This window comes from Tamandua tetradactyla, chromosome 9 (genome assembly GCF_023851605.1).
Source record: "Tamandua tetradactyla isolate mTamTet1 chromosome 9, mTamTet1.pri, whole genome shotgun sequence".
NCBI classification, from domain to species: Eukaryota; Metazoa; Chordata; class Mammalia; order Pilosa; family Myrmecophagidae; genus Tamandua; species Tamandua tetradactyla.
The window spans coordinates 115,125,538-115,147,131 of NC_135335.1; the positions used below are offsets into that span (position 1 = coordinate 115,125,538).

The 21,594-nt window shown below is 36.2% G+C and overlaps 1 protein-coding gene across 33 annotated transcripts in view; it reads left to right on the top strand.

Moving 5' to 3' along the window:
- The window catches only part of MAST4 (microtubule associated serine/threonine kinase family member 4), a 632,749-nt gene that overhangs the window by 516,740 nt on the left and 94,415 nt on the right, over positions 1 to 21,594 (top strand). For all 33 annotated transcript variants that reach the window (XR_013158026.1, XM_077117360.1, XM_077117394.1 and 30 more), the window contains one exon: positions 2,300 to 2,388. Coding sequence is in view for 32 of the 33 variants with exons in the window: in XM_077117360.1 (XP_076973475.1) it covers positions 2,300 to 2,388 (89 nt within the window). In the remaining variant the exon portion in view is untranslated. The remainder of the gene's footprint in view (positions 1 to 2,299; positions 2,389 to 21,594) is intronic.

Here is a 21,594-nt window from a genome sequence, read left to right on the forward strand (position 1 = left end):
TGTTTTCGAAGATGATACATCTTTGAAGGGAAGCAGCAAACACAAGAGGACTGTTTAAAATAGTAGTGGGTCATACAAGTTTATTTATTTAGACATTTTAGATTTTATTTAGACATTTCTTTATGTGTATTGTGTGTGTATGTTTTAATCATGTCTTTGAAATAACATTTCCATTCTTTTGCTGGAGACTTTAAATAACTGATACAGTTGTGGTATTTTTGTTTATTTATTTTAAATCTTATTTGTTGGCTATTGAGTTTGCTTGTTGAGGTTGTATGTTAGTCATTCTAAATGTTTCTTGGCAAGAGACAAATTTTACAAATTTTATTTAAGAAATATAATTTTATAAATTTTCATTTTAAATAGCAACATTTTTCACTGATACTGCTATTTAAGATATTTATTAGTTCACTATTTTTACTGATTCACATTTCTTATTCTATTTACCTATATAAACATTAATTATTAAATGAAATATATCAAATGGAAATCTTTATAAATGAGTTATCAAATACTGAATGTAGAAATATAATACAAGTTGGGGTGCACGGGTAGTTCAGTGGTTAGAATACCCACCTTCCATGCAGGAGACCCAGGTTTGATTCCTGGACCATGCACACACACACACAGACACCCCCCAAAAATATATATATATATAATGCAAGTAGCCATTTTAATAATAATTGGCCTATATTTCAATTTATTATCTCAAGATCCTGAGACTTCCGGGATATAAACCTGTCATTTATAGTTTATTAATATTAGCAAGTTGATATATTTATAGTCCTGTAATGAAATGAAAAGAGACATTAATTTGAATAACACATTATGCAGTATCGTTTTTAAACAGGCTGTCTGATTTAATGATTATAAATTTAATAGGTTGAATATGGTTCTTGATAGATGAGTTGATACTATCTCAAGCCACCTTCATAATTAAGCATCAAGGGTCTATTCTTATTCAGCAACTTCTTTAAGGCTGAGTAAACACACTCTTAATTATACTCACAGATGACATTAGGGGATGTTGATAGCTCCAGTAAGGAAAATAAAATGATGCAGCCTGACCTTAAGAAATTATAAATATGGGAATGTTGACAAATGATAATAAGCAGCAAACATCTAAAAAAAAGGATTCTCTCCTGAGTCAGTATTGCTGAAAGAACAGTTGTTTTCGAAATGTATTGTTTGAACATTTAGAAATATTCCTTTCAAATAATTTGTAAAAATCCTAAAATATATCCACTCACTCTACCTAATTTAGAATTGTGAAGTCAGGTGAAAATTCCTGTTCTGAATTGAGAGTACATTGCTGTGAGCCCTTCCTGGTTGTTGAGGGCAGCGTCTATGTAGGAGAATGGAGTCGTTTTGCCCTAAGCCTTATAAGCAGAGAATTCAATGAAGTGCCTTGCTGGCTTTATCACCCTTTCCTCAGTCCAGACAATCGATAACAGAGATTAAAGTTCCTATCTGTATTGAAGAAAAGCAACTGAAGATAAGAGCATATTTTCTTCTCTGTGAACTAGTTTTGTGTTTGTTTTACGCTTTAAAACTTGTGGAAGTTACTTGGAAATCAAATTAGCAATTTTAAAACATTCTGTTAGCAAAAGCAGGAAGGAATAATTGCCCTGTGTCAATATATAGCAATTTATTTCTGCTCCCCAGTAGTAGGTAGCTTGCCTACCTACAAGAACACCACTTTTATTTTAATACAAACTGGGATCTGTTTTCTGATTCCAAAACACTGACTTTAATAAGGAATTTGGATGCATTATACAAGATGAAAAATGAAGGAGTAGTGAAATACATTTATCTTTGGCATCGGTTGTTCTGCTGACAAAAGACACAAACGTGAAATTTGTCTAAATAATTAGATTTTTAATTAGTGCATTATTGTAAGATTAATATCATTGTGCTTCACTGCATATAATTTTGCGTTAGAAAAATTCATGTCAACAAAGATGCTACCTGTGGTTTTCTGATTTGAATTCTTAATTTATCATTTGGGTGTATGACATGTCACACACTTGAAGTCAAGAGCTGGAAGGAGTTATTTGATTACAGTTTCACTGATGGTGAGGAATACTGATGGTGTTATGCTACATGAATACATTCTATTTTCTAATAGTCACGATGTAGCCCCCCCATATTAGCGAGTGTGCATTAACTTGCAATAATTTTAGCAATAATATGAGGGATAGGTTGTTTAACCCAAGGTATATCTACTTAGGGGATATTTCGAACCTTACTGGTGCTGTATCCTCTTTTTTAAACTTGGTTTTTCCTTTCCTTTTGACAGCTGCCGAACGAGCAATCGGAAAAGCTTGGTAGGCAATGGGCAGCCACCAGCATTGCCTCGGCCGCACTCCCCTCTCTCTGCGCACGCAGGTAACAAATTGTCCTTTCTGAAGTTTTGTTTTATTTCTTTTTGCTAATTTTAAAATAATCCGGGCATTATGAAATTCAAGTGTCTCTGCATCTTAGTATTTTTGTTTACCTATTCTTTTATCACTGAGTTACTCTTTCAAATAGGTTAACCCAAACCTTAGACTCTGTTCCAGAGGTTGGACTCTGAAATATTCAGTCCTTTTTCAATGATTTCTTTCTCCATTTCCGAATTTGTGGATGATGCAGTTCATGTTAGAATTACCTTTGAGAAGTGCAGACATTGTAGCTCACGTGAAGAGGATTAGAGTTTAGAACTATTCCGTTATTTATCCCTAAAATTGAACTTTTCTATTATATCGTAACAGGCATTCTAGGGACAATGAAGGTTCAAGAAATGAGATTCTTGGCTTTAAGTACTTTATAGACCCATATTTTTAAAAAGACCATGCAATGAAGACGGCTTTAGCATTCTATTTTTTTATACAAAGTGCTATCCACGGTGCAAAGGAGAGAACTTAATTCCACTTCGGGAGGTCTGGGAGGGCTTGACGGAAACTTGCCCAAGATGTTGAAAGATGGGCAAGACTTCAGCAGGTAGAAATGGGATGAGAGAAAGGAAATTCTGCGTATATGGCTGGCGTGTGAGGTGGGGGGCAGGGGGGTGATTGTACAGGAGGATGAAATAAAGACTGAAAGGCAGATGGGGGTCAGAGAGTGGAAGGAATTTTTACTCTGAGCACCTTTTAAGTGCTTGGTGGATGATGGGTGTTTACAAAGGTATCTTCAGCAATGAGGAGGAAGGTGAGTTGAAAGGGTGACAGGTTAAACCCTATGAAAACCTATAGGGTGTTTTTGAGAAAACTCTCATTTGACACTGGCGGACTCTCAGATGGTGTTTTTATATTTAAATGTAAGATTCACTCTTCTCAGGAAAGCTTGAGCTCCAAGAGACTGTCGAGTTAAGAGTAGAAGTCATTTGTGATATGTTGAAGGAGAAGGGACAAAGAGGGGGTTGCATCTTTTGGATGAAGTTTTATTTTACTCATAGTAAAAAAAATTTAGAGTTCAAGTGAAAAGTTAAAAAATAAATTCTATACATTTAGAAAGTCCATTGAAGTCTAGAGATGCCCTTCCCATCTGAAACCATAGAGAAACACTTACACATGGAAAGAAATGTTCAGCAGAATTGTTTATAATAGCAAATAATTTCTAATCAACCTAAATCAACTGGAAAATGGATTGGAAAATATGGCATAATCATGCACAGAACAGTGCAGCATAGAAAACAAAGAAGCTGGAGGTGCATGTATGTACATGGATGAACCTCAAATGTAGTATTGGCCAACAAAAGCAAGTTGTAAGGGTATTATTTAAGCCACTTATGTAAAGGTAAAACCATGCCACATACAATATTTTGTTTCATTTTTATAAATATGTCTATGTTTGCGGTAAAAGTCTAGAGGAAAACATTGTAATTTAAAAGACCAATTTCATAATAGTAGTTACCACTGAGGAATGAGAGTGATATAATTGGAGAGAGGGGTAAGAAGTTGGTAATATTTTAGTTTTAAAGCTGTGTGTTGAGCACCCAATCATTTACATTAGTTCCCTTTCCATTTTAAGCATTTATAGTGCATCTTTACCATAACAGTAAAAGCCTACAGAGAGTCAAAAACCAAGAACTTGGCGCTGCTGGAATTGTATCTTTTCTTGGGGGGGGGGGGGGGCGGACAGCTGCATGGTCCAAGAATCGAACCCAGGTCTCCTGCATGGAAGGTGAGCATTCTAACGCTGAACCACCTGGGCACCCTGGAATTGTATTTATTTATTTATTTTTTTATCTTTGCATCCCTCCAGCACCCAGCTCAGTGCCTGAAAGTTTGCTGTAGGTACTTAGTGATTGGTGAATTTTATTTATTATTTTTAATTCAATAGTGTTGAATAAAAATAACATTTTATCTTACTCCTTTTGGTAGCATTCTGTAGAAGCTGCATCTTTTCTCTATATAGACTTAGCTTGAATTCTTTCCCCTTTAACTATAATTTTAGAGTTAAATCAGGAGAGTGGGCAGGTTCTGAAACTATTTTTCCTTGTGTTATGGAACCTTCAGGTTGTTACTCACTAGGAAATCTGTCAGACTTTTTTGTGAGAAGTGGCATTTATCACAGTCTGTTAGATTCCTATTTCTGTATAAGAAGAAGAAAAGATGTAAATGAAATAAAGGACCAGCCCTCATGTCTCAATAATGTGAAATGCCTCTTCACTTGTTATGCCTTTTACCCCTTCCTTTGAACTACCACATTCTCTGCTGTGTGTGATACTCAGAATGCCACATGAGGGTTCCTCCTAGCTCCATGATAAACAGGAGAAAGAAAAATCACCACCGCTTGGTGCTTATTTAAAGTTCCATTTTCTGGTTTTGCTTAGTAGGAATTATGTGGGTCAGGCCACTCATCACCAACTCATGAACTGCTACTTAACGAATAAGTCAGTAGAGATGAGAACATTCCTTCATCTGTGTAGATATGTCAGAAGTAATTTCAGAAATGTTATATTTGGGTAACAGGGATATAGGATAAGAAAATTAGCATCTAGTATTTTAAGATAAAAATAGGGCTCTAATAATGAAACCAATAAAAGAAAACAATAATATTTGTATTAGTCTTCTATTGCTGTGTAACATAATTTGGCTTAAAATAACACCCATTTATTAAGCTTACAACTTCCGAAATCCAGGCAGACTCTACTGGTTCTCTGTTCGGGAATTCACAAGGTCAAAAAAAGGTGCAGACTGAGCTGGGCTATTATTTAGAGGCTCTGGGAAAGAATCCACTTCCAGGTTCACTCAGAGTTTTGGTAGAATTCAGGTCCTTGCAGTTGTGGGACTGATAAAATCTTTCTTGCTGACGTCAGACAGGAACCACTTTCAGCCTCTAGAAGCTGCCCTCTTCCATCTTCAAGTCAGCAAATGGCACATCAAACCATTCTCATGCTTCAGATCTCTCTGACTTCTCCCCCTGCCACTGGTCAGAGAAAATTCTTAAGGGCTCATCTGGCTGAGTCTAGCTTACCCAAATAATCTCTGTATTTTAAAGTCAGCTGACTTGGAATTTTGTTTACATCTGCAAAATCCCTTCCCAGCAGTATCTAGATTAGCGTTTGATTGAATAACCACAGGACAGGAGCGGGAGACCATCTTTAGAATTTTGCCTGTCACAGTATCCCTTTCACATTGCATTTTAACTCAAAAGGGAGAAAGTATGAGTTTTAAGAGTGCAACAGATGATGAGGCACAGACTACGTGTAGATTAACAACTGAGACCTAATGATGCCAGGTTTTTAAAGCCCTAAGGTGGCAAATATGACCCTGTTGGCTAAAATACCTAACTTCTATGATTTTAAAAATCCTTTTACCAGGAATTTGCAGGTGGCTACTTTGATTCAGAGGTTTCTAAAAAGAAAAGATGATAAGGACTCTCACTTTTCTGTTGGTCAGCCCTAGGAATTATTAAAGACAGGAAATATCCCTAAACTTCTAAGTCTATATAAACTGTCAGGTCAGAGTCTAGTTGGAAAAACTTTGGTAAATTATTAAAAATATATATATATATGTATATTTAGTTTTAAAGTTTTATATGTATATGTAAATATATAATTTATAAATTATATATGTATACATATATGTATATATATGTAATTTGGGTTATAAAGGGACCTCATTTCTGAAGGATTAGTTTTCACTTTATTTGACACAGCTCTGTTCACCAAGCCTGTCTCCTCAGATAAAATTGAGCTATAAGGGTGGCCCAGAGAGTCAAAGATAAGCAGAGAAATGGAGATTATATTCAACAGCACAGTACCCAAGTAGAAATTTGGAAAACCCGGAAAAAGCATAAGGGCGGGCACATGGGAGTTGGGCGAAAGACCATCCTAAATCCCACTATTCAAAGTGAATCACTGTGAACATTTTGATACACATCCCTTCATTATCTCCATGTCCTTTGGCTTAATAAACACAACCCAGTGTATAAATTAAGGTGGCTTCTAAATAGTAACTTAGAGACACCATGCATGTTTTGCCAGCAATTGTTATTATATCAGAGAATTGTGAAGACCTTCCTCTTTTGGAATTGTCTTGGGGTCTCTTTACGAGCCACATGTGAAAATTGGTCTTTCCACTTAACAACTTCCTCACCTCGCATTTGGGCTCTGTCAGTTCTTCTCATTCATCAGCCGTGATACTAAATTGGATGGGGGTAAAGGCAGTGGTTTTGCAGACAAGCCTGCTGTGCAACGAATTGCAAGTTAATAGTCTGACAGTGAGGAAGAGATAGGAAAAAGTAAGAGAAGACTAATGAATTCGAAGAAGGCAATGTAGGATAGAGCAGAGTAAATAAATATTCCCATGTGCCAGAGAAGTCCCTCAGAGCTTCACTGTATTATAACACAGCAAGGAACTTTATAACTTTATAACAACCCATTGCCCTGACCATGAGCTTGGAAGAGGTGTAGTTGGACAGTAAGGGATTTGGTAAGACCTGAAATTTTGGCCTATGATGCCAACCAAGTACTGACTCTGTTTACCAATATCCCCGTGACTTGGTATAATTTTAAGGATATGGTGAAGTTTCACAAGCAATTTTGCAGGCTATGTTCTCACGCCTCTAATCTTCAGGGCTGGTTTGGTTAAAAATCAAAATGCGATTTTCTGATGGTAACAGCAGTAAAGCTGATTATAGAAAATATGAATAATTACACAAAAAATATAAATCCCACTGATAACATTTTATTTGCTCTCTTAAGTCATTTTTTCTTTATATATATGTATGTATATACATGCCTGTCCATTTATACATGTGACTGAAATGCATGTGCTGAAACCTTTTTATTTTACTCTCCTCTTGCCAGCACTGAATGTTATAGTTTTTAAGTTTCAGCATTGTAACTTAATATTTTTAATGTATTTTATTATGAAATTTTTAAATTTCCCATACTCATTAGCCATTTGTATCTCTTCTTTTTGTTATTTGTATTTTCATCCATCATTCCTGTATTTTGTTTGATTTTTTTCTTATTGGCTTATAAGAACTGAGATATAAAGATATTAATCTTTTGTAATCCCACCATGATTCTTTTCCAGTTTGCTACTTGCCTTTGCACGGTGTTTTTGTTTGTTGTTGTTTTTTAACCAAAAAGTTTTCCTTTTGTTATTTTAAATTTTGTTTGTCCCCTGCGTTAGTTTGAAAGCTGCCCGAATGCAATATACCAGAAATGAGACAGCTTTTCAAAAGGGGAATTTAATAAGTTACAAATTTACTGTTCTAAGGAAGTGCAAGTGTCCAAATTAAGGCACCCACAAGAGGTCACCCTCACTCAAGGAAGGCCAGTGGGTCAGGAACACCTCTGTCCTCCGGGAAGTCACGTGGCTGCATCTGCTGGGCCCCTGCTCCTGGGCTCCGTTGCTTTCAGCCTCTGTCCTGTGAGGGCTCCTCACTTTGCTTCTCTGGGGCTGGCTTTCATCTCTGGGCTTCCCTTGGCTCTCTCCAGGTTCTGTCTTGCTTTACATCTCATGTTGATTTCTGCTGGGCTCCAGGCATCTCCAAACATCCGTGTCTCTGCTCTCCACATATATCCACATCTGTGTCATCTCTGTTGGGAAGTTTCTGTCAACTCTCAGGCTTCTGACATTTCTCTCAGCTCTGTCATTTCTGACTCTCTCCAAAATATTTCCTCTTTTAAAGGATTCCAGAAAACTAAGGCCCACCTGGAATGAATGGAGTCACGTCTCCATCTAATCAAAGTTAATACCCACAATTGAGTGTGTCACATCAAACAATTCCATCCTACGTTATTGAATCTTGCCTCCACAAGATGGAATCAGGATTAAAACGTGGCTTTTCTGGGGTACATAATACTTTCAAACTGGCACATAGTCCAGTCTTGTCAGACTTTCTCTCTGGCTTCTTATTTTTTGTGGTTGTTGTCAGATTTCATTTTTTAACAAAGCGGGTGTTGCTCTAAGGCCTTCTCAGATCTCACCACCTCCCTTGCCCTCTTAATGCTAGAAATGTTTAGTATCAGTGACGTGTTTCTTTACTGCCTCATGCTCTGAGGTCTGTCAGTACAGGGTGACAGTTTCCCAATGACTAAGCAAGTTTTTGAGCAACAGTTTTTTTTGAACGCTTCCTAACTTTATAGGTTAGTCAACAAAGAGAGGAAGTGTGCAAAAGCAGTGAAGGCACTGAAACAGTTTCTGCCAACTGCCAGGCTCCCAGAGGAGAGTATACTTTTATGCATCTCTGCTCAAATGTTTGTGGTACCATCAGGCATGCAAAGAGGAAGCTGTGACTCATGAATTTCAGTTTGCTAGTGGGAACAGCTTAGTCAATAGAGACGAATGACTTTTAAGTACGGGGAAAGATTTTTCCTTGGTTAAGATGAGGCTGGGAACGCACACAGCCTTGGTTCCATTTGCTTCGTGACTTTAATTCAAAAGCCTTCAGCTGGTTTTCCATGCGTGAAATATTATTTACCAAACCATTTGAGCCTTCTTTATAGATCTTTAATTAAATGTTCATTCAGCAAGGTACTGAACCACCCATACACATCCCTGTGTAGATAGCAGAAGACGAATCGTTCTCTTGCTTGTTTATGCCTGGGGAATAGGACAAAACAGGATTCTGTGCCTGCAGAGTTATAGCAAATCCATTGTTAGCCTTAATAGAAATTGGGTTTCCTGATGCCTTGTATAACACTCTTTCTTTAAAATGATAGAAACTTTCTTTTTTCGCCCCAGAGGAATCTCTGACTTGATCACCCATTGTGATTCTTTTCTGATTATAAGCAGATCTCCACAAAATATGCATAAACTTGCAAAGCCTTGTGTTTAGTCCAGAGCACCTTGATGTTGTTCTCTTAGAGTTTCATTTTGTGCTGGTTAAGATAGTCAAATAATATGACTACATTTTATCCGGTTGGTTTCCTTAGTCAACTTTGGGTGGAGCATCAGCTTGGAATCATCTGATTTTATTAAAACCTTCGGTAGGCTAGCTTTGTTAGTTTAGGGTGTGTGCCCAGGCTATACAATTTCACAAATGCGTCTGTTCTTTGATTTCAAGTTTTCTCTGAATGCCTTCTTTCTTGTTCCACGGTATACTTCTAGTTTTACTTTTTAATTCTTGGCCTTTGTGTATTTGCCAATTGTTGGTTTGACTGTGACATATCTTGCCCTTCCTGCTTAAGGAAAAGAATGATAAAATCTGATGAACTGACGTCAGACAGTGTGTTTTCTGAATTTTGCTATTGCTTTCTGTTGAGTTACTAATGAGGGTCTATGCCCATAAGATTGGTATTAGTTCCTTCATGTGAATCAACTTGCCTTGTGACTTGGGTTTACCATTTTGGTCCTCTGAGAAAACTGCAATGTTTACATATGAGCTCTTCCTAATAATAAGTTAATGACCGGTATCTTTCACATTCCACTAATCTATAAATGTAGAATAATTTAATTCTTCTTCAGTTTGGCTTTTTATTCTCTTTCATTATAAATTGGAACTATGGGAACCTGACTCCTAAATTTAATTTTAAAGTTCATTAGTGTTATCAAAGGTGTGTCAACTTCTCTCCCCATTTTCTTAAAAACTTGGGCCCCCTTAGTAGCCAGCCAGTGAGATTTTATCCCCCTATCCATTGGAAAAGTTTCTTCATTCTTAGTTATTTATTTATTTTAAACAAATTTGCAACTGCTCAAAGGTGGCTCCAAGGTTCTTGCTGAGGATGTGGATGGATGGAAGGGCCATTTACCAGGAGGGACAAGACCAGAAAACCAGACTTGATCTAATGCTCAAGAGTTCTCTTTGCAGCAAATTGGGCTTAAGCTATCCATGAGAACTTAAAGTGACATAAATAGGCAGTTGTAGATAAAGGGGTCAGAAACTCGGAGGTTGGGTCTGTGCTGGCAGTGTAATTAGGGAGCCATGTAGTACATAGATGGTATTTTAAACCTCAGGAGGGAATGAAACCAATTGAGGAAGAGAGTCTTGTCTGGACCTACCAATGCCAGTATCTAAAGATCTCTAGAGGACAAGTAGCCAGCAAGACACCGAGATGAGCAAGAAGGGCAGATAAGAGAGTGTGGTGATACAAATACAAGGGAAGAGGAGATGCCTACAAAGAGAGACTGGTAACATTTTATTGTCAAGCCGGCAAGGCCTATCAAGCACTTAACAATAATCAGTTGAACAATTTCTTCAATGTTTATGAAGAAATGCACATCATTTTACTTTTATAACCAACGATATAGTTTATACCCAAATATGAGGTAAGGCTTACTTTTGCCCCCAAAGAGGATGTCCTCTTATATTCAGATAGTCATGCAGTCTCACATATTTATACTCCATTATCTTAATTTCTTTATTTTGAAAGTAATTTTAGCAGATCTTTTATTTATCTTGTCTATAATCTCATCTGCTTCAACCATTGCTGAAAGTTGGGAGAGCAATCTATGGCCTTTCCTACACTTTGGTTGAGCAGGTGTTAACTCAGCCTCCCAAATCTGAAGAGAAAACAGGTAGTGCTTTATGTAAAATAAGGAAACATCTGAAATTTTATCTTTCTGATAAAAAAGAGACAATTAGGAATCTTCGAGGGATGTGTGTGTGTGTGTGTTTGTGTGTGTGTGTGTGTAAAGAGATTCTTAGAAATTTTGGAGAAGAAAGTTCTTGAGAAGTTTAGCCTCAAGAGAGTCAGATTTCTTGAAAATTATTAAGACTTTCTGGTGTAAGTTTTCTGGTAGAAAATTTTTTTAATTTTAATGTCTGTAAAATATTAATATCAGAAATTGAAATAATTGGTTTGTCAACTTTGTCTCTTTGGAGTAGACATTTTCCAGATTTAAATCTCATACTGTGTGATGATAATTTTACATTTCATTGTTTAAAAATGTTTATACATATAATTAAGTTAATGCATTAAGTAGTATAAATAACGTGTACTTATTTCTTTTAAATCCCTGAGAGTTTATACATTTAAATTGATGAAGGGGGTGGAAAAAAACTTTTTTGAATCTACTAATTGAGAAAACAGGAGAGTGCCTTATGTCCAGAGTTATTCTAACATGTACGATAAACGATCACCTAGAGAGTCAAAGTGAATAAAGGTGCATTTAAAATACTTGCTGAATCACTGCTCCCCTCACCCTCGAGGTTTTCAGAGCATGATGGTCTCAGGCTGGGCAACCATTGACTTCACCTATGGCTCCACTGTTCCTGGTCTTATGGAGCGTGTGGATTTATATCACAGAAAAACTAACTTTTCTATGGAGAGAAAAGAACTCGAGGCAGGGGCCCTTTACAGCTGTCTTCATTCTGTGCCCTGTGCCCTAGAAGGAAGGCCAGATGCCCAACGCAACCAACGTGGCCTGTACCCACTTGGCATTCCTCTGAGTAAGGTTTAAAAGTTTGTATTTTAAATTCAAGTGCGTATGCTCAAGAACATCTTCCTTTCCCGACATGTTTAAATGTCATGCACAGCAATGCCATCTCTGTCATGGAACTTACTCTGCCATAATCACAGTATCAGCTTTCGTGACGCTCTGTGCAGATTGTTGTATTTACTGCAGCAATGTGTAAGTACTTCTGAGCAGAAGCCATGTACATCGCAGGCTCTTCAAGTCCGGACCTTTTATGTTAGGAGGAACACTGGGTAATTAGAGCTTATCCTGGAGCGTGAGGGTTCCCGTACCCTGTGGTAACTAACCATCAGATGCTTAGAGGGTTCACCTGTGGAAAAGAGGAATCCATTATCTCTCCTGCTTTGGAGTCAATAGCAGATTCTGTTTGCCCCAGACCAGGGTGGAAAAAATTTAGAATACTACAAATACAAGACAAGTCATGTAGTTTTAAGAGGAAGAGACGATCTTTGCTTGAAAGAAAATTGAAATACATGGGTGTTTTAAAGTGTATTTTTAAACATCTGTTTACGAAAGCTGTGCATACTGATTGTAGAAAGTTTGGAAAATACAAGGAAGTACAAAGAAGAATATAAAAACCATCTATATTCTTATTTATTACCCAGAATTAAATATGTAATTTAATCATCTTTAATTTAGTTAGTTAATTTATATTAAGTATACATATATGTCTAAGTATGTACATTTTTATATATCTAATTTACTATTTATACAGAAATTTGTAATATAAATTCATGTGCTTATACATTCATTATAGATGCATGTATTAGGTATGGGATCAAACAGATAGTTCTGTGTCAAGATCATTTTCTTTTTGGTATTGTATTTTAAGTATTTTTCTATGTCATTAATTTTTTTCCAAATACTTGTTTTTTAATAGATACACAGTATTCTACTTCATGAATGCACCCTTTCTCCCCCTTATGAACATTTTATCTGCCCCAGGTTTTCATTCTTATAAATAGTGTAGTGATGGATAGCACATGTAAGTGTTTGTGATCAACTCTGGTTAGTTTCTTAGCCTAATCTGGGAAGGTGTTTAGGTTTATTTTTCTAAGTGCTGGCCTTTTATTGTTTTGTCTGTGCTGCTGGGCTCCATTGTTGTCGGGCTTGGATTTCTGAGTCCCTAGGAGTCAGAGATTGTGTCCACAGGAAATGCTCTTTAATGCCTGCTTCAATGACATTTAATAAGCATCAAGAATGTGTTGTGTTGGCACCAAAATAATTTTGTGCATATCTTAGTACATCTCAAGTGTGTTCTCTCAGCATGAAACAATAGTTCTATCGAACTTCCTGTAAATTTGTACCGAGTGACATCATTATGTCCTGGTGATGTTAGTGAGGTAAATAGGCAGTGGGGACTGGACTCTAGTGTAGAAATCTCAAATGCTGTATAATTTAGTAGTCCTGCTTACATGAACCCTTTTAATTTTGAGATCTCTAATAGATGATAAATTGCTAAATGGTGTATTAAGCACTGGACCTTGGCAGTAAAAAGGTACAGATTTTAGCCTCAACTCCACCACTTATCAGCAGTGATACTTTGAGCAAATTGCTCTCTGGGTTCCAACCCTCCCTATCATATATAAAATGAAAGTAATAAAGCCTGCCCTTGCAACCTCATATGGTAGCTTAAATGTGAAAGTATTTGCAGTATTATAAAGTGCTGTAACAGTGTGAGTGGGGCATTAAGAAATAACTAAAATGTTATTGTAACTAATCTGAATTCATAAGTGGTTAGGAATGAGAGGATAGGATACTGCAGTGTGTAACTACGAAGCTTATTAGAAGAACACAGGCTTATTTCGCAGTGCAGGTGGGTGGCTGACAGTGGAATATGGCTTCCATGTGAAGTCTCTGCTGGGACGCATTGGCAGGAGACTGTGATATTTTCATTCTAGTGTGTTTTGGAGGTGCCTCTGCTGGTGTACTTACTCTGGCTTAGGACTGATCTGGAAAATTACAGCATTTTGAAAAACTAAACTGCAGGGGATCAGAACTACAAGGATTCCAGAGGGGCTCCTTCAGTGACGGGGAGGGGAGAGGGTGATCTGGGAGCCGAGTTTGTACACCTCCCGCCTCTGCTTTTGTTATATTTTTGACTAAAGAATAATCTTTTGTTTCAGCTAAAAATTTGGTGGTGAAACACATACACACATACCTATATATAAGTTTCAAATCCACCCTAGGAAAGTGAGAGACAGCACAGCTAAGTGTTGGAGATCTCGGCTTGTTGGTGTCAGAGCCAGGTTTGGAATCTTGCTTCCTGGGTGGTTGCCTCTGCCCAGGAAGGCCATGGGACCTGGGCCTGAGAACCCCTTTGGAGGGATCAGAAAATCGGGGATGTCTCTAGAGTGGGTTTTGATTCACTCGCCTCTCTGGGGCCTGCACACAGTGGCTTGGTCTTGATTTTCTTCGTTTTTGTTTCTCCTGTCCTACTCTGTCACAGTACGTGGGTCTCCCACCTAAGTGGGTAAAAAAAGATTATACTTTTCTAAAAAAGCACATATATGCTGATAGGCATTTTGTTGTTTTAGTTATCATTTATAGTGTATTTAAACGATATAGACAAGTTCTAGTATTGTTTTGGGAATGGACTATATTGCTGTGACACTTTGATGGAGCAGCTGGTAATCAAGAAGTAGCTGAGAATAGTCTGCTAACAGGTCCCCCGTGGCTCAGTCAGGCCAAGGATGGTCAGCGGGGGGTGGCACTTACCTGCTAAACATGTGGGTTGAGAGAAAGAAAATCCTTGACCATTTTTAAAAATTCTACATTCCCTGAATATACTGCTGCGAAATCGCGTATCGCTCCTTCATTGGTGGAGAATTGCTAATTTGGGTACACCTAAGTATTTCCTTAGTGCATGAACATATTGAAATGTTCCATCTATTAAGATTTCAGATGTTAGTGAACAAAAAAGACTCTCATTTAACTTCATGAACTGTATTCGTTGTTTCCTCAGATATAAGAAATTGGGTTTCAGGCTAATTTCCTTAAAGATGTATGGTGGTTTGCTAACAATCAAATATGACTTCAAACAATTACCTTCACTTGGCCTGAATTCCCTTTTCAGTTAAAGGAGTAAATTGACTTATATGCCCTTTTTAAAATACTATTTTCAAGGCTATAATTCCGTATTTCTAGTGCTCTGGTTTTAAAAGAGACGTCTTTCGTCTTGTGTTTTCAGGGTTAATGTGTGTCGGCCTTGTGTTCTTTATGGGAGACATGTTCTCAATATTCTAGGGTCTAATGACAAAGAGACTCCCAACATCTAAAATATTAAGGAAAGGAGTTTGGGTGACCCAGCAGATTGAACTCTGTGGACCTGAGATGGGAAAACATGACCCCCAGTGCATTCTGACTGTGGTCGCTTTTTTCATTTTATCTGCCTCTGAGGATGGGTGTTCCATCTGAAGGGGTTTCAGTGGGTCTCTCAGTCATGTTCTAAAGATATTCCCTTGTTTATCTGGACCAGCGATACATAGGAATTTGCGATAATTATATCTATAAGCTAGAATACCTAATTGGTCTAAAAGCCAGTTTTTGCATGTGGGAAAATTTTGGAACTCTGCAGTTGGTACCTGGGTATCCAGGGTGAAGAGATAATTTAGTTTTGAATGTTTTCATTTTGTTTATGTACATGTGAGTAAGAGAGCCTCAGGCAAATAACCTGCCTCACTTCAGTGGTGAGTAATGCAAATGGTCTTAAATAGGACACATGCAGGAAATGAAACAAGTTCCTTAATTGGTGAAAAACCACTGCTTTGTGGGATCAGTAATTTGGGGAATGGACACATTCTAGCATTCTTGAAATTGAAAGAAAAAATATGTGAACTAGTTCACATTAAGTACTTTTTGTGCCATTATTTCAAGTAGGAAATGTAGGTTTTAAGCTCATCACTAGAAGTTTCATTTGAGTTTTGATTTTCAAGAGAAAGGGGCCAAATGCATATTCTTCTCTTCTCCAGAGAACCAGGCAGACTTCTTTTAACATGAAAAGATGTGCGTACCTTTCCTGACAATGAGTTTCACATAAGCGTTGACAGTCTGCTTTGTCAGTGGTTCTGTGAAGCTGTTTTAGTTCATCCCTCCCCTTTCGGTTGGCATAAATGATAGACGTTCATATCTTCTGGTGATGTGAGGCCTTAACCTTTCTGTAATGAGAACGTGCCTGTCTACCTGAGTCCTCCTTACAATTTTGTTCCCTAAAATTCTCTTCTCTAGCAGAGTAGAAGTTACAGTACTAGCTTAAAGCAGTGACATCCATATACTTCAAACTGTGTGTTTGATAACAAAATGTGCTTTTCATTGAAATATCCGTAACACCCCACTACCTCTAAAATGTAAAATCGCAGTAATACCAGAAAATGTAAAATTGCAATAATATCAAAGAATATATCAATGATCGGCCATATCTTTAGGAGGAATTGGCCCCTATGCATAGTTTAAAATCTTGTGATTGAAAAACAATCAGCAGTCAACTCATGGAGCAGTGTGACAGTCAGAATTGAAGGCGACAGAAGGTCAAGTTCACCTTCCTGTACTGCATAACCAGACATCAGAGATGTATTGTAGCTACGCCGAGGACCAGAATATCTTGCAGTCACCTCCCACCAACAGAAAGCTGCTTTTTGAGCTGGCCAGAGACATCCATTGTCTTCTCAACAGTCTTGTCTTACGCTAATAGATTTGAGAAACTATACTTTCTAGTATTAAACATGAATATGATGTCAGATAACTGGGGATTTATTCAACAATGTTTAATATATTTTTCTTGGGGGACCAAGAGGAATAATCAATGGTTTTTGAAAACTTTCCCAAGTTGGAAAAAAATTGAGACACACAAAACAAGAAATTCTGTCCTAGATATCTGTACTGTTATATGCATTTTAAAACAAGAGAAAACACCTGTCAGTATTTGAAACATCTGAACAGAAAAACAAAAACACAAAAAAACCGATTGCTACAAAGGAAAACAATCCATGCTGGCCTCAGACTTCCCTTCCACAAATCATGTCATGTCTGAAGACTCTATATGCTGAAGTAATATATATGTGTAATCATATAGTCAAGAAAACATAAACTATATATTCCGTGTGTCTTTCTTGAGAAATGCAAAGATATAAACTGTCTTTCTTGAGAAACTCAAAGATAGAAGCAAGGTGTCTGAGCATTAAATTTAAAGAACTCAAAAACTGGGAAGAGGAGATATAGAAGTACTATGGTGAGCACTGATATAAAATTGAAAGTTTGAAAAGATTCTTTAAGTGTTATAATATAAATAAAGATTCATTAATAATAGCAATATAGATCTAGAACTTATGGTTGTATTGATTAAAATTAGAAAAGACAGTGTGGCGGAGGTACACGTGTGCTGAGTTCCTTGACTTATTTTGGGGATTAAGGGAGGAATTAGAGTTATACTGTATTTCTTCTGAATTCATTAACTACGTAAAATATTTTTAAACATTTAAAAATAATAAGTTACGGATGCATGAGTGGTTCAGTGGTAGAATGCTTACCCCGGAATTCCTGGACCATGCACCCCCCACCCCCCCCAAAAAATGATGAAAAGTTGCTAGCATGAAAAAATTATTTCCATGTATGTCACAGAAGAAAATATGCGTATGGCACAGAGTAGAGAACTATCAACCTACTTTGAAAAATAAATGTTAAAATGTAATAGACATATTAAAATAAATTTAGTAGATTGAAATTCTAGTGATCAATGAAAGGGAGGGGGAAGGAGTATAATATGTATGAATTTTTTTCTCTTTTCCTTTTATTTCTTTTTCTGAATTGATGCAAATGTTCTAAGAAATGATCATCATGATGATATACAACTATGTGATGAAAAAAAGAATGTTCATATTGTATGTTGATTGGTTTTATTAATGAAAATTTTTTAAAAAATGTAATAGGTGGTGCAACGGGGTTCAGTAGCAGAATTCTTTCCTGCCATGCTGGAGACCTGAATTCAATTCCCAGAGTCTGCCCATGCAAAGAAAAGTAATAGACATTATAAAAGTTGTTGAAAATGAACTACTGGGATTTATTCTAAGAATGCTGATTGATTTACTATTATGAACACTATTAATATGTCATAGCAATTGGTCAAATGTTCATCTGATGTTGCTAAAGCACTGATGAAATTAAACATCCACTCCTGATAAAAATTCTTTAGAAAATGAAAATGAATGGAGAATTCCATAATTTAGTAAGGTATATCTAATTTAGACTAATGGCCATTTCCTCCTTCACTAATGAAATACTAGAGGCATTCCATTAATATCTATTGTCATTAATATTTAATTTTATTCTCTGGGTTTTTTGCAATTAACACATAGAACTGAAAAAAATCTATAATTTCAAAGAAGATAAAATTTGTTATATTCAAATGATATAAATAACTTAAAAAACCCAGATAATTAAGTCTTAAAATTGAAAAGTGTATTCATTAAATAGACTTTACATGGAATAAATACATAGAATTAATAGTTTTGTTTATTACCAACTATAGTAATGGAAGAAAGGAATCCAGTCATGACAACATTCCACACCTTTTCCCCACATCTCCTTCCCATCTCCCCCAAAAAAGGGCAGAAAATACCATGCCTAAAAATAACCCAAGAGAGACCTGGAAGGGTTCACTATGAAGAAACAACAAAACTTTATTTTTAGGCTAGACTATTTTGAATAATAGAAAGACATGCCATGTTATTTGGAGAAAAAGCTAAATATTGTCATTTTCCCTAAATTAAATTATAGCACTCCCATAATTCTAATCAGAATCCTAATGATTTGTGGGGTAGTTTTTTTATAACTCTGTTCCTTTCATTGTGAACACCAAATTCACTCTATATACTTTAAATAGAGGGAGAATTTATTAAAGTGTATTAGGTAGTTCGTGGGATGTTCAGGAGGACCAGAGAGCAAGCATGGAGGCCACCCAGCCTGGGAAAGCACGTGGACCTCTCAGTGGCACTGTGCCAGGCCTGTGGGAGAAAGCACTGCCTTTGCACTGCTGCCACTGTGGTACCTGTATTTCAGAAACCCTGGCTTCCCTTCCACTCCAGGAAGCATGTCTCTGCCACCATTTTTGTCATTAAAACTTGATTCCTTTGGCACCTACTTCCTCATATGGTCCATTTCAAGCCAATATAAGGGTTAGACGTAATTGTCAGAGCCCATGCCCTAACTACCAAGAAAGCAGGAAAAGTGGGTGGGGCTGTGAGCTAGAGGCCGGATTCATGATAGGGGAAATTCCTTTTTTATAGGGAGGATGCTCTGAAAATCTGGGGTACGGTAAAGATGACAGATGCTCTCCATGCTAACTTGACATAATAAATCTCGAGTACAACTGGAAGACTGAGTAGATGTGATTAGCCAGGTCATTTGATGAGTTGGCCCTGACTCCAGATATTAAATAAACATATCTTAAAGTGACAACAATCCAAATGTCGTTCGTATATGGAGTAAAAATTGAGAGAGATTGTTGATGGTATGATGAGGGAAACATCATGAACCATTGAGAAAGGAGTAGTTTAATCAACATGGTATTGGAAGAATCAGTTACCTCTGTGAAAAATATACTCTTTGTACTATGAACTGAAATCATTTGTGTATGGATTTTTAATTAAACCCATACAAAAATTAAAATCTTAAAATGTAAGATTAATATATAGTTGGACACTTAATGTGGTTAGAATGGAGAAATAATTTCTGAGCATGAAAAAGTAGAGGAAACCACTAAGGAAAAGACTGATAATTTGACTGTTTCCAAAGTTTAAAATTCTGTAAATTAAACTCCAGAAACAAAATTAAAACACTAATAACTGAGAACATATCTGCAACAAATATAATAAGCAGAAGGTTACTATTGTTAAGCCATAAGGAACTCTTATTTTAAATTACTGTAAGAAAAATTGAAATGCCCAGTAAATAGATAGGCAAGTATCATGAGCAGATAGTTCACAAATGAAAAATAGATATGGCAAGTAAGCAAATGAAAAGTTTTACCTCTCACTAATCAAATAAATACAAATCAAAACAATGAAACAGCAGTTTTTACCCAATTTGCAAATATTAAAAAGAAATCATGGCAATATTCATTTCTGGTGATGGGTTAGTGAAATCACTACATAAATATAAATTTACAGCACTTTTTAGAGAGTGGATTGAAAGTATGTCAAGAACCCTGAAAATTGTTCATTTTGCTTGAGCTATTATTTGCACTTCAAGAAATATAAGGAGACAATCAGAAATGAATTCATAAATATATATTTCAGGATGTTAATGCAGCATTATTTATGATAGCATAGAACTGGAAACAATTTAAACATTGGTTAGAAGAGTTATGGTTAAATGGTTATCTGTAAAATAGAAGAATTTATAGCCATTAAAATCATCAAATTTTTGGAAAATATTTAATAGCATAGGGAAATTATATCTACAATCAAAATATAAAGAGCAGGACACAAAACTGAGTATGATTGATGATTCCATTTAAAAGTTATTTGTATATACTATACATATTCTCAAAAAAAAAATAGGTTAGAGAATAATAACCACAATATTACATTGGTAGGATTACCTATTTCTTTTTTATCTTCTAATATATTTTCTACATCCTCTGCCATAAACATGTTACCTTTAAGATCAGGTTTTTTTTAAAATTAATTAATTAATTAGTTTATTAAACATAACCTACAAACACAAATATTCTTACCATATGATCATTCCATTCTTGTTATATAATCAATAACTGACACTATCATCACATAGTTATATATTCATCATCATGATCATTTCTAAGAATATTTGCATCAATTCAGAAAAAGAAATGAAAAGAAAACGGAAAAAGATTCATGCATACCTCTCCCTTTCGTTGATCACTAGCATTTCAATCTACTAAATTTATTTTAACATTTGTTAATTAATTAATTAATTTTTAATCCATATGTTTTACTCATTTGTTGATAAGGTAGATACAAGGAGCATCAGACACAAGGTTTTCACAGTCACATTGTGAAAGCTTTATCATTATACAATCATCATCAAGAAACATGGCTTCCAATAACTTGGAACACAGCTCTACATTTTCAGGCACTTCGCTCCAGCCTCTCTGTTACACCTTAACTAAAAAGGTGATATCTAGTTCATGCATAAGAATAACCTCCAGGATAACCTCTCGACTCTGTTTGGAATCTCTCAGCCATTGACACTTTGTCTCATTTCGCTCTTTAGGATCAGGTTTTAATAAATTATTTTAAGGGTGATCAACTCCTTTTCTAAGGATTTTAAGTGTTTAGCCAGAAAAAGCCCATGTACATATTGCTTTCATCCTTACCATCTGCCTCTAGTTTAAAGCAGTTAAATGGTTTCATGCTTAGCATTTTCCAATATTAGTAGCAGTACTAAAATTATCCCATCATCTCGTTCATCCTAAGTCAGCCGCTGTGGTTGAGATGGATGCATGCTACTCTACTTTCTACCTAACGTCCACCTAGAAAAGGTGCATCTGCCAGAGGGTAGCAGAGAATCTGAGTCAAGATGACAGAGTATAACTGCTTCATCACACGTACTGCTTACTGAATGGAAATGTCCGCTTTTTTTTTTTTTTTTTTGGTCTAATTTAATTGCTGTTGGAAACTACTATGAAATTATTTGGCAGAATGTTTTCCTTTTTTCTTTTTTAGTTAAAATGCCCTAAGTAAAATTGTTCTGAGCTAGG